General features: G+C 44.6%; 1 protein-coding gene across 3 annotated transcripts in view; it reads right to left on the bottom strand.

The window, feature by feature from the left end:
* The window catches only part of SPG11 (SPG11 vesicle trafficking associated, spatacsin), a 95,952-nt gene that overhangs the window by 13,556 nt on the left and 69,040 nt on the right, over window positions 1-13,356 (bottom strand). For all 3 annotated transcript variants that reach the window (XR_013960417.1, XR_013960418.1, XM_080664726.1), the window contains exon 30: window positions 11,718-12,471. Coding sequence is in view for 1 of the 3 variants with exons in the window: in XM_080664726.1 (XP_080520852.1) it covers window positions 11,718-12,471 (754 nt within the window). In the remaining 2 variants the exon portion in view is untranslated. The remainder of the gene's footprint in view (window positions 1-11,717; window positions 12,472-13,356) is intronic.

Raw genomic sequence — 13,356 nt, 5'->3', positions numbered from 1 at the left:
CGCCCTGTTGATTCCCTGAGGCCCTGCCCCACCCAATTTACAACCCCACCCAAGCTGTGTGCAGAGGCTTTTGCATATGAATGGACTGGCCTTTTGCAATCTAAAACCTAACCAACTGCAGCTGGGTCAGAGAGCCCCAGAGCTTCCAAAAGAAGGCCCAAGGCTGAACAGCAGCTTGCACTGCTTCACAGCTGGGCCTCATCTGGGCACCTCCAAACCCCAAACAAAGAGGAGGAATCTGCAGATCTCTCTGTAGCTCCTGCTGGGTGGCCTCAGGCAGTAGCTGACTTTGCACCTCCTTGGAGATCCAAGAGCCATTGTACGCAGTGGTCAGAGTGAGACCATCCAGATTATAACTCTTCACATCCATAAGTGACACACTCAGGGGGCAGACTCAGTGAGTGCCAAAGCCTCACTAAAGCAAGTCCTTGTCCTGGAGGTCAATTCCTCCCAGTGATACCAACAACAATCAAGACTTAACTACAAGACTGTGCACACAGCCCACAAAGGGGTGCACCAAGAGTGTCCACCTCAGGTAACTGGGGAGGCTGAGCCACTGGGCCCTATAGGACACCTAGCACACAAAGCCACGCTATCAACACAGGAAAGCAGCCAAAATGCAGAGACAAAGAAACAGGTCACAAATGAAAGAAATGGAGGAAAGCAAACGACTGGATATAGAGTTAAAAACCACGGTTATAAGGTTACTCAAGAATCTTCTAGAAATTTCCGAGAAATATAGTGAGACCCTCAAGGATATGAAAGAGGACCAATTAGAAATTAATCATACACTGACTGAAATGAAGAATAATATACAGAGATCCAACAGCAGACTAGAGGATTTCAAGAATCAAGTCAAAGATTTGAAATATGAAGAAGCAAAAAACACCCAACTGAAAAAGAAAAAAGAATCCAAAAATATGAAGATAGTGCAAGGAGCCTCTGGGACAACTTCAAGCGTACCAACATCTGAATTATAAGGGTACCAGAAGAAGAGAGAGAGCAAGATACTGAAAACCTATTTGAAGAAATAATGACAGAAAACTTCCCCCACCTGGTGAAAGAAATAGACCAGCAAGTCCAGGAAGCACACAGAACCCCAAACAAAAGGAATCCAAAGAGGACCACACCAAGATACATCATAATTAAAATGCCAAGAGCAAAAGACAAAGAATATTAAAAGCAGCAAGAGAAAAACAGTTAGTTACCTATAAGGGAGCACCCATACGATTGTCAGCTGATTTCTCAACAGAAACTATGCTGGCCAGAAGGGAGTGGCAAGAAATATTTAAAGTGATGAATAGCAAGAACCTACAACCAAGATTACTCTACCCAGCAAAGCTATCATTTAGAATTGAAGGTCAGATAAAGAGCTTCACAGATAAGAAAAAGCTAAAGGAGTTCATCACCACCAAACCAGTATTATATGAAATGCTGAAGGGTATTCTTTAAGAAGAGGAAGAAGAAGAAAAAGGTAAAGATAAAAATTATGAACAATACATATCTATCAACAAGTGAATCTAAAAATCAAGTGAATAAAAGATCTGACAAACAGAATAAACTGGTGAATATAAGAGATTCAGGGGCTTAGAAAGGGAGTGGACTGACAATTCTCAGGGGGGAGGGGGAGTGGAAGGGTGCGGGAAGAGACTGGACAAAAATCATACACCTGTGGACAAGGACAGTGCGGGGGGCGGGGGAGAGTAAGGGCAGGGGGCGGGGTGGGAACCAGTGGAGGGGAGCTATGGTGGGGGGGGGGGAAAGAGGAACAACTGTAATAATCTGAACAATAAAGATTTTTAAAAAATACACTTTAGCCCTAGCCAGTTTGGCTCAGTAGACAGAGTCAGCCTTTAGACTGAAGGGTCCCAGGCTCAATTCTAGTCAAGGGCACATGCCCAGGTTGTGGGCTCGATCCCCAATAGGGGGTGTGCAGGAGGTAGCCGATCAAGGATTCTCTGTCATCATTCATGTTTCTCTCTCTCTCTCCCTCAACCTTTCTCTTTGAAATTAATAAAAATATATTTTAAAAAATACACTTTAAAGACCAAAATAAAAAGCAACTCAGATCATGTTATTCCCCTGCTTAAAATCCTTCTTCAGGAGGTTCCAGTTCTAGGTAAGGTTGAGGGAGATCACTCCACCCTTCTCTCCCACTGAACTCAACATGAAACCTGGACACTGCATGCTGCACCATACAAGGACTCTGAAATGGAAACAGTAGCCGGTGGAATGCAGATAACCAGAATTACCATTTTCTTCCCCTCTAGTAAGCGCCAGCCTGAAGGCAGTGCCACCTAAAACCCAGAACCGAGCACTAAGGCTCACAGAGAGAATGTGCTCCCCAGGAAAAGCCCTCTAGTATGGGCACAGGAGTAGGAACAGGAACTCCTAATGCTCATTCTCTCTCATCTCAGCTCCTAAGCAACCCTTTGGCCTTGGTGACAGAGGCTGAAGCAGCAGGAGGCAAGAACCAAAACTCAGAAAGAAACCTTCTTTATGGATCAGAGGAGCTCTGGTCCCAAGAGGGTAGAGTGATCCTGTTCCTTTTTGCATTAGCCCCCTGTGGTGGCCCTGGATGCAGTCAAATTCAGGGAAATGCATGGCAGAATGGGTAACTAAACCTCCAGCTTTGGGCCAGAGGACTGAAAAGGGAAGTCTCAGGAAAGCAGAAAGCACTTGGGAGAGAGATTCAGGAAAGCAACATAAAGGTGTTTATAGGGTTGATTCTTGGGCTTTGCATGTATGAATCTGACCTTAATCAGCATATCAAAGATTCTGAGGATGAATGAACAGATAAACCACTGCCCAGGTCACAGACTGACCTGAGGATGGTACACACATGGATGGATCTGAATAGTATCACAAAGAATTTGAAAAGCGCACTGGGTTGGCCCATAGAATGTGGGTTGGAACCTGTAGCCTAAACATAACCAGGTCAACTGCCTGCTAAAAAAAAATCAAAATTTTCATAGGATTTAAATTAAGACTCAGAGTCTCATATCATACTATTCAAAATGTTTAAATGCAACACAAAATTACTCAACATATAAATATACAGGAAAATCTCAACTCATGTGAGAAAAGACAATCAATAGATGACATAGTACTAAAATGACACAAATGCTGAAACTGTCTGATTAAGATTAAAGCAGCTAGCCCGGCTGGTGTGGCTCACTGGTTGAGCATCAATCTAAGAACCAGGAGATCATGGTTCAATTTCCGGTCAGGGCACATGCTTGGGTTGTGGGCTTGATCACCAGTGTGGTGTGTGCAGGAGGCAGCCAATCAGTGATTTTCTCTCATCATTGGTATTTCTCTCTCTCTCTCTCTCTCTCTCTCTCTCTCTCTCTCTCTCTCTCTCTCCCCCCCCCCTTCCTATCTGAAATCAATTCAAAAACAAAAATATTAAAGCAGCCACTATACAAATGTTCCAACATTTATGACTGCTCTTATGACAAACGGAAAAAAAGAGTCTCAGCAAATAAATAGAAGGTGTAAAGAATAAAATGGAAATTTTAGAACTGAACAATAACGGAAATTTAAAAATTACAGAAATGAAAACACTCAATAGCAGAATAAAAATGCCAGAGAAGCCTGGCTGGCTGGAGTTGCTCAGTGGTTGGGTGTCGAACCATGAACCAGGTCATGGTTCAATCCCCAGTAGTGTGGGAGGCAGCCAATCGATGATTCTCTCTCATCGTTGATGTTTCTATCCCTCTCCTGTCCTCTCTCTGAAATCAATAAAAAACATTTTTTAAAATGCTAGAGAAAACAGTGAAACTGAAGACAGACGAACAGAAATTATCCAATCTGAACAACAGAGAGAAAAAAAAAATAGGAAAATTAAACAAAGCCTCAGGGACTTGTGAGACACTAATAAAAGTTCTAAGATTCATGTTCCAAAAGGACAGGAATAAGAGTATGGTGCTGAAAAGAATATTTGAAAAGATAATGTCTGAAAACAACCTAAATTTGGTGGAACACCTAACTACATATTCAAGAAGCTCAGTGAACCCCAAATCAGATAAATACTAAGAAATACATGCCCAGCCGCATTATAATCTAACTGCTGAATACCAAAGGCAGAAAAACATCTTGAAAGCAACCTGAGAAAAATGCATTATTTATATGGGAAAAAATAATTCAAACCACTGCACATTATTCATCAGATATCATGGAGGTCAAAAGGAAGTGGTACAAAAGATGGCAGCATAGGTAAATGCTGGTACTCGCTGCCTCCCACAAACACATCAAAATTACAACTAAAATACAGAACAACCATCATTCAGAACCACCTGAAAGCTGGCTGAATGGAAGTCCTACAACTAGAGAATAAACAAAAACAAAAAAAGGAAGAAGTCCTACAACTAGACTAGTAGTAGGTGGAATAGGCTGGTCTGGCACCACTGTGGGCCATTTTTTTAACCCAGAGGGAGATTGTCCCTGCTGAGGCCACCATTAGGAGCAAGGGGTCTCAGCCCCCCAACACAGGGTCCCAGAGCTAGGAAGAGAAATCCCCGTAACTTCGGGCTGTAAAAAGTATTGGGGATTGTGGCTGCAGGACACAGAGGCTGCTGGAGACCCAGGCATCCCTCTTTAACGGCCAGGCACAAACTTACTCGGACTCACTTCCTCTGAGATCCAGTGCCCAGAGGCACTGGGGAACCCAGACACATACGAGGAGGAACTGAATTGTCTGGCATGGGGCAGAAACTCGGGGGCAGCTTTCTACCAGACAGAGGTGCTTGCAGGGGTCATTGTTCCTATGCCAAGACCCCCACTGTCCCAGGGCTGACTGGCAACCAGATCTGAGTCGCCATTAACCTGGAGCACACTGTTTGCTCTGCCGTGGTGATTCCCTGAGACCCTGCCCCATCCAATTTGCAACCCCACCCAAGCTGTTTGCAGCAGCTTTTCCATATGAATGGCCTGTCCTGGTTCAGTCTTCAGACTTTGCTAAAATCTCTCAAACAAGCTGCAGCTGGTGTCGGGGTGCCCCAAACCTATCAATAAAAGGCCCAATACCTGGCAGTAGTACCAGCCTGCCTTGCTTCACAGCTGGGCCTCACCTGGGCACTTCCTAGCCCAATACAAACAGCAGCCATCTGCGGATCTCTCTGTATCTCCTGCTGGGTGGCCCTAGGAAGTGGCTGACTTTGCACCTCCTTGAAGGCCCTCGAGCCAGTGCACCCGGTAGATAGCTTCAGACATACCAGATTACAACTCTACACATTCACAAAGTAACACAATCAAGGGGCAGACTCAGTGAGCACCAAAGCCCCACTGAAGCGAGTCCTGCTCCATAAGGATGTTTCCTGCATAGCAGCTCTCCCACTGTAGCCACAGCTGGCCCTCACAGCCAACTGGCCTGAAAGTCAATTCCTCCCAGTGATGCCAACAGCAATCAAGGCTCAACTACAAGACTGCACACAGCCCACAAGGGTGCACCTAGAGTGCCCAGCTCAGGTGCCTGGAGCGACTGAGCCACTGGGCCCTACAGGACACCTACTACACAAGGCCACCCTACCAATTCCAGGAGACACAGCAGCTCTATCTAATACATAGAAACAAACACAGGGAATCAACCAAAATGCAGAGAAAAAGAAACATGACACAAATGAAAGTAATGGAAGAAAGCAAACTACTGGGTACAGAGTTCAAAACCATGGTTATAAGGTTACTCAAGGATCTTCATGAGACCTTCAAGGAACTTAGTGAGACTTTCAATGATCTTAGTGAGAATTCCAAAGACATGGAAAAGGACCATTCAGAAATTAAGCATACACTAACTGAAACAAAGAATAATTTACAGGGATTCAACAGTATAGTAGAGGATTCTGAGAATCAAATCAACAATTTGAAATATGAGGAAGCAAAAAACACCCAATCAGAAGAGCAAAAGGAAAAAAGAATCCAAAAATATGAAGAGAGTGTAAGGAGCCTCTGGGACAACTTCCAGTGTACCAACATTCGCATTATGGGGGTGCCAGAAGAAGAAGGAAGAGAACAAGATATTGAAAACCTATTTGAAGAAATATGACAGAAAACTCCCCCTACTTGGTGAAAAAAATAGACTTACGAGTCCAGGAAACACAGGGAGTCCCAAACAAGAGGACCACACCAAGACACATCATAATTAAAATGCCAAGGGCTAAAGACAAAGACAGAATCTTAAAAGCAGCAAGAGAAAGAGAGTTTGTTACCTACAAGGGAGCGCCCTTGTCAGCTGATTTCTCAACAGAAACTATACAGGCCAGAAGGGAGTGGCAAGAAATATTCAAAGTGATGAACAGCAAGGACCTACAACCAAGATACTCTACCCAACAAAGCTATCATTTAGAATTGAAGGTCAGATAAAGAGCTTCATAGATAAGAAAAAGCTAAAGGAGTTCATCACCACCAAGCCAGTATTACATGAAAAGTTGAAGGGTATTCTTTAAGAAGAGAACGAAGAAGTAAAAGATAAAAAATATGAACAATAAAATGGCAATAAATACATATCTATCAAAAATTGAATCTAAAAATCAAAATAAATAAAAAATCAAATGAACAGAATAAATTGGTGAATAAAATAGAATCAGAGGCATGAAAAAGGAACAGACTGACAATTCTCAGAGGGAAAGGGGGTAGGATGTGGGAAGAGATTGAACAAAGATCTTATGTGTATCTATGCATTATCTATAGACAGACAATGGGGTGGCAAAGGCCTGGGGCAGGGCAGGAACCGGGTGGAGAGGGACAATGGGGAAAAAAAAAGAGGGACATCTGTAATACTCTCAATAATAAGGAGTTAGGAAAAAAAAAAAAAAGGAGTGGTACAGCCCTAGCTGGTTTGGCTAAATGGATACAGCGTTGGCTCACAGACGAAAGGGTCCTGGGTTCGGTTCCAATCAATGGCATGTACCTTGGTTACAAACTCAATCCCCAGCCCTGGTTGGAGCTCATGTGGGAGGCAACCAATTGATTTGTCTTTCTCACATCTATATTTCTCTCTCTCTCTTCCTTGCTTCCACTCTCTCTAAAGATCAATGGAAAAATATCCTTGGGTGAGGATTAGGAAAAAAAAAAAGGGGGGGGGGGGAGTGGTACAACATTTTTAAGTGCTGAAAAAAAATGAATTTTTTATATCCAGCAAAAACCATCCATCAGAAATGAAAGTGAAATAGAGACATCCTATATAATAAAAGCCTATATATAATATACAAATCGAACAAACGGCAGAATGATCAGTCACTATGACGTGCACTGACCACCAGGGGGCAGACGCTTGATGCAAGAGCTGCCCCTTGGTGGTCAGTGCACTCCCACAGGGGGAGCGCCGCTCAGCCAGAAGTCAGGCTCACGGCTGGTGAGCGCAGCGGTGGTGGCATAAGCCTCTCCCGCCTCCGCGGCCGTGCTAAGGATGTCCGACTGATGGCTTAGGCCCACTCCCCCTGGGGAGCCGTCAGTGAGACATCCCCCGAGGGCTCCCAGACTGCAAGAGGGCGCAGGCTGGGCTGAGGGACCCCCGCCCCAAGTGCGAGAATTTCATGCACTGGGCCTCTAGTTCTTATATGAAGAAAAACTAATGAAGAAAATCAAAGAGAATCTGTCACTAACAGACAACTCTAAAAGAATTACCAAGAGAAGTCCTTCAAAGAGAATAAAAAAGAAATCAGAAGGAAACTTGAAACATCAGGAATGAGGGAAGAGCAACAAAAGTAGTAAATATCTTAGTAAATATAATAAATTATTTTCTCCTTGAGTTTTTAAAATATATTTTTTGGTTGAATGCAAAATTTATAGCATTGTTTGATGGGTTTCCAATGTATCTTATATAATAAAAGCCTAATATGCAAATCGACCAAATGGCAGAACAACCGGTCACTATGATGTGAATTGACCACCAGAGGGCAGACACTCAATGCAGGAGCTACCCCTAGCCCACAGGCCCCAGGCCAGCCAAGGCGGGTGCCAGTGGGGGCTCCCCAATCGCCCTGCTGGTCACCCCCCAGATTGGCCCTGATCACCTGCCAGGCCTAGAGACCCTACCCACGCACCAATTTTGTGCACTGGGCCTCTAGTGTAGATATAATAAAACAACTAGGATGTAAAGGGAGAGAAATTAAGTGATCTACATGTGGTAAAGTTACTGCATTCCAGTTGAAGTGGTAAAATACTGACTTTAGCCCAATATATGGTGAAAGAAGATGATTTGACTTTGGGTTGTGGGTACACAATAAATATACAGATGATATACCATAGAAATGTACACTTGAAACTTATACGATCCTATTAACCAATGTTGACCCCATATCCTATCTAATAAAAGAGTAACATGCAAATTAACCATCACTCCATTACACCCACAAGCCATGCCCACCAGCCAATCAGGAGCAAGTATGCAAATTAACCCAACCAAGATGGCTGCAGCCACGGAGAGAGCAGGAGGGAGGCTTGGGTTTCCCCAGCGATGGAGGAAGCCAAGCTTTCCGCACATCCTGGCCAGCCCAGGCCTCCACTCCATGCTACAAAGTTTCAATTATATAAGATAAATAAATCCCAACAAAAGTGGCGGCAGCCATGGAGCTGGAGAGAGCAGGAGGCTAGGGTTGCCCCCGGTGATGAAGGAAGCCAAGCTTTCCGCACACCCTGGCCAGCCCAGGCCTCCACTCCAGGCTACAAAGTTTCAATTATAGAAGATAAATAAATCCCAATAAAAATGGCAGCAGTGCCCTAACCGGTTTGGCTCTGTGGATAGAGCATCAGCCTGTGGACTGAAGGGTCCCAGGTTCGATTCCTGTCAAGGGCATGTACCTTGGTTGCAGGCACATCCCCAGTAGGAGGTGTGCAGGAGGCAGCTGATCAATTTGTCTCTCTTATTGATGTTTCTAACTCTCTATCCCTCTCCCTTCCTCTCTGTAAAAGAAAAAAAAATGGCAGCAGCCACGGAGCTGGAGAGAGCAGGAGGGTAGGGTTGCCCCCGGCGATGGAGGAAGCCAAGCTTCTGCAGCCCTGGCCTGCCTTGGCCTCCGCTTAAGGCTACAAGTTTCAATTATAGGAGATAAATAATTCCCAACAAAAATGGCTGCTGCCATGGAGCAAGCAGGAGGCTTGGCTCCGCTCAAGGCTACAAAGTTTCAATTGTAGAAGATAAATAAATACCAGATACCAGGGCCTCTGCTTGGGTCGCCGGGGGGCATGGCCGGCCTGCAAACCACCACAGGCCCCTCGCCCAGGCTGCCCCATGCCCCAAGGGAACCCCCACCCTGATCCGGGACACCTTTCAGGGCAAACCAGCCGGACCCCACCCATGCACCAGGCCTCTATCCTATCTAATAAAAGAGTAATATGCAGATTGACCATCACTCCAACACACAAGATGGCTGCCTCCATGTGGTCAAAAATCCTGCCCCCATGTGGACACAAGATGGCCACCAGGAGAGGGCAGTTGGGAGGGACCAGGCTTGCAAAGGAGGGCAGTTGTGGGTGATCAGGCCAGCAGGGGAGGGCAGTTGGGAGGTACCAGGCCTGCAAGGGAGGGCAGTTGGGGGCGATCAAGCCTGCAGGGGAGGGCAGTTAGGGGTGACCAGGCCGGCAGAGGAGGGAAGTTGGGGGCGACCGGGCCTGCAGGGAAGGGCAGTTGGGGGGGACCCAGACCTGCAGGGGAGAGCAGTTGTAGGGGACCAGGCCTGCAGGGGAGGGCAGTTAGGGGCAAACAGGCTGGCAGGGGAGCAGTTAGGCATAAATCAGGCTGGCAGGGGAATGGTTAGGGGGTGATCAGGCTGGCAGGCAGAAGCGGTTAGGGGCAATCAGGAAGGCAGGCAGGCGAGCAGTTGGGAGCCAGCAGTCCTGGATTGTGAGAGGGATGTCCGACTGCCCGTTTAGGCCCAGTGGGATCGGGCCTAAATGGGCAGTCGGACATCCCTCGAGGAGTCCCAGATTGGAGAGGGTGCAGGCTGGGCTGAGGGACACCCCCCGCCCCCCCGTGCATGAATTTCGTGCACCGGGCCTCTAGTATCTAATAAAAAATACTGACTTTAAGTAGACTGGAACATTAATAATGTATAATGTAACCCCGAAAGCAAACAATTTAAAAGACTATGCAAAAATATAAAGTTACAATAACTAAAATGGAAGACTAAATAAAAAAAAGATGTTCATAATTAAAAATCTTTTAAAACAGAAATTTTCAGGTACAGACTGTAAAATGGTAAATTCTATTGAACATTTAAAGAAGAAATAACACCAATTCTACACAATGTTTTCCAAAAAATAGAAGAGGAGGAGGAGGAACTTCCCAACTCATGAAACCAGCATTACCCTGATACAAAAATGAAATAGTAAGAAAGGGTACAGATTAATATTGCTCATAAACATAAATACAAAAATTCCCAAATAGCAAACTGATTCCATTAATATATATCAAAAAGAATAATGCACCATGACCAAGTGGGGTTTATCCTGGGAATGCAAAGCTGGTTCAATACGAAAAAAAAAATCAATTCATGTAATCCACCATATTAATAGTCTAAAGAAGAAAATACACGTGATCATATCAATGGATGCAGAACAAACATGACAAAATTCAGCACTGATTCAAAACTCTCAGCAAACTGGGATTAGAAGGAGACATATTCAACATTTCAAAGCACATCTTCAAAACACCTACAGCTACTATCAAATTTAATGATGAAAGACTGAATGCTTTTTCCCTAAGATCAGTAACAAGACAAGAATATCCACTCTGACCATTTCTATCCAACATCATACTGGAAGTCCTAGCCAGTAAAATAAAGAAAGAAAAAGAAACAAAAGGCATACAGATTGGAAAGGAAGAAATAAACGGTCTCTATTTCATGACATGATTATCTCTTAGAAAATCCCAAGGAATCCAAATAAACCCCTAAAGTAAGCAAGTTTAGCAAGGTCACAGGCTATAAGGTTAACATAAAAGTCAACCATATTTCTATACACTATCAGTGTACAATTGGAAACATGATAATTGTATAGAATAAATTTCAATGAACTAATTACAAGTCAGATGGAGTCCCTCTAATTTTTTTTTTAAATATATTTTATTGATTTCTTACAGAGAGGAAGAGAGAGGGATAGAGAGTTAGAAACATCGATGAGAGAGAGACATCGATCAGCTGCCTCCTGCACGCCCCCTACTGGGGATGTGCCCGCAACCCAGGTACATGCCCTTGACCAGAATCGAACCCGGGACCCTTCAGTCCGCAGGCCGACGCTCTATCCACTGAGCCAAACCGGTTAGGGCAGTCCCTCTAATTTTGATACACAGCTAGTTAAAAGACATAAGTGTTTCTACTTCATCAACTAGTTAATTAACTAGTTTATGGATTCCTAGGAAAGAGTTGCTATCCTTTTTTTTTTTTTTTTTTTTAAATATATTTTATTGATATTTTACAGAGAGGAAGGGAGAGAGGGATAGAGAGCTAGAAACATCGATGAGAGAGAAACATCGATCAGCTGCCTCCTGCACACCTCCCACTGGGGATGTGCCCGCAACCAAGGTACATGCCCTTGACCGGAATCGAACCCGGGACCCTTCAATCCGCAGGCCAACGCTCTATCCACTGAGCCAAACCGGTTTCGGCGAGTTGCTATCCTTTTAACAGTGTAAATATTATCTCAAAGGAGACCCCTTTCTTCCTGGAAAGAGTGCTAACACACCGGTTGGGACTGAGGGCAGTTTGATCTCCTTTACTTACTGCTTGAGACTTTCCTTAGAGGAATGCGAGGTTCTTTTTCTTCCTCCAGCAGCTCAGCACTTTGTAGGACAGCATGGATCTCTGGATGTAGGTCATCCACACTGGCTTCCCCTGAAGCCAGTGCTCTGCAGTGCAGTACCAAGGCAACATCTTGGTTATAAAAGTGAAAGTACCGGCATACTCTACTCGCTTCATGCACACAGCCATCATCCAATAGGCGCCCAATCAAAAAGTTTAGTGACTCCTGCTCCTTCCAATCTAGTCTGTTCTCACAAGTCTCTTTGGATGGAAGGCCATTAAGTTCTAAATATTTTGATGTGTTCAGAGCAGCCAACTTGGAGAATGAAAACTCACTGGCTAAGCTGTCAAAGGAAAGTTCACCACTAGTTGAGATCTGTTGAGAAAATCTGGGCTCTATTTCCTCCTGGTTTCCTATGAGGGTGTGCTGGGTGATACGGCAGAGCCAGATCTGCTTCTCCAGCTCCTCCAGCTTCTCCACAGGGACCAGGTCGTCCTGAGCAAGCCAATGCCCTGCCAGGGTGAGCAGCAGATGGCACTCCTCAGTGCTGCTCTGTCCCTCCTCAGTAGGATACTCACACACCACAAGTGCCTGGGCTGAGAAAAAGGAAGAAGCTGCTTTGCTTGAAATGAAATTTTTCTTAAAATTCTCATGGCATTTTTTCCAGAAGTCAATTCTTGTTTGTTTCAGGGACCACTGGTCAATGTGTTTTAAGGTCTGCATTTCCTGTGTTACCTGTGAAATTTAAAAAGTATCATAAATGCTACTGTTCCCTAATTATACCATACCTTTCAAAACCAAGTCAGAGAACATGAGGCATGGCTACAGATGTTCCTGGGTGTTTTATCTGGAAAGTTAAGGTATGGAAAACAATTCTAAATTTATCCAATTGAATGGGGTTCAAGGAGAAGCCACCTAAGCTAACCTTATATTTAAAGCATACATTCTTGCCCAGTCAGCGTGGCTCAGTGGTTGAGCATAGACCTATGAACCAGGAGGTCACGGTTCAATTTCCGGTCAGGGCACATCCCCGGGTTTTGGGCTCCATCCCCAGTTGGGGTTGTGCAGGAGGCAACCAATCAATGATTCTCTCTCATCACTGATGCTTCTATCTCTCTCTCCCTCTCTCTTTCTCTCCAAAATTAATAAAAATATATGTTAAAAAAAAAAAGAAGAAATCATTGATGAAATTAATTTTAAAAAAATAAAATAAAGCATGCATTCTTCACCCTGGTTGGTATGGCTCAGTTGGTTGAGCATCATCCCAGGCCCCAAAGGGTTGCTGGTTCAATTCTCAGTCAGGGCACATATTCAGGTTGTGGGTTCAATCCCCAGGTGGGGTGCATACGACAGGCAACTGATCGATGTTTCTCTCTCTCTCTCCCTTTCTAAAATCAATAAAAACATATATATATTTTAAATATATTTTATTGATTTTTTACAGAGAGGAAGGGAGAGGGATAGAGAGCCAGAAACATCGATGGGAGAGAAACATCGATCAGCTGCCTCCTGCACACCTCCCACTGGGGATGTGCCCACAACCAAGGTACGTGCCCCTGACTGGAATCAAACCTGGGACCCTTCAGTCCGCAGGCCGACACTCTACCTACTGAGCCAAAC

The sequence above is a fragment of the Plecotus auritus genome (assembly GCF_963455305.1).
Source record: "Plecotus auritus genome assembly, chromosome: 1".
Taxonomy (NCBI): Eukaryota; Metazoa; Chordata; class Mammalia; order Chiroptera; family Vespertilionidae; genus Plecotus; species Plecotus auritus.
This window is presented reverse-complemented; position numbering and strand designations above follow the sequence as displayed.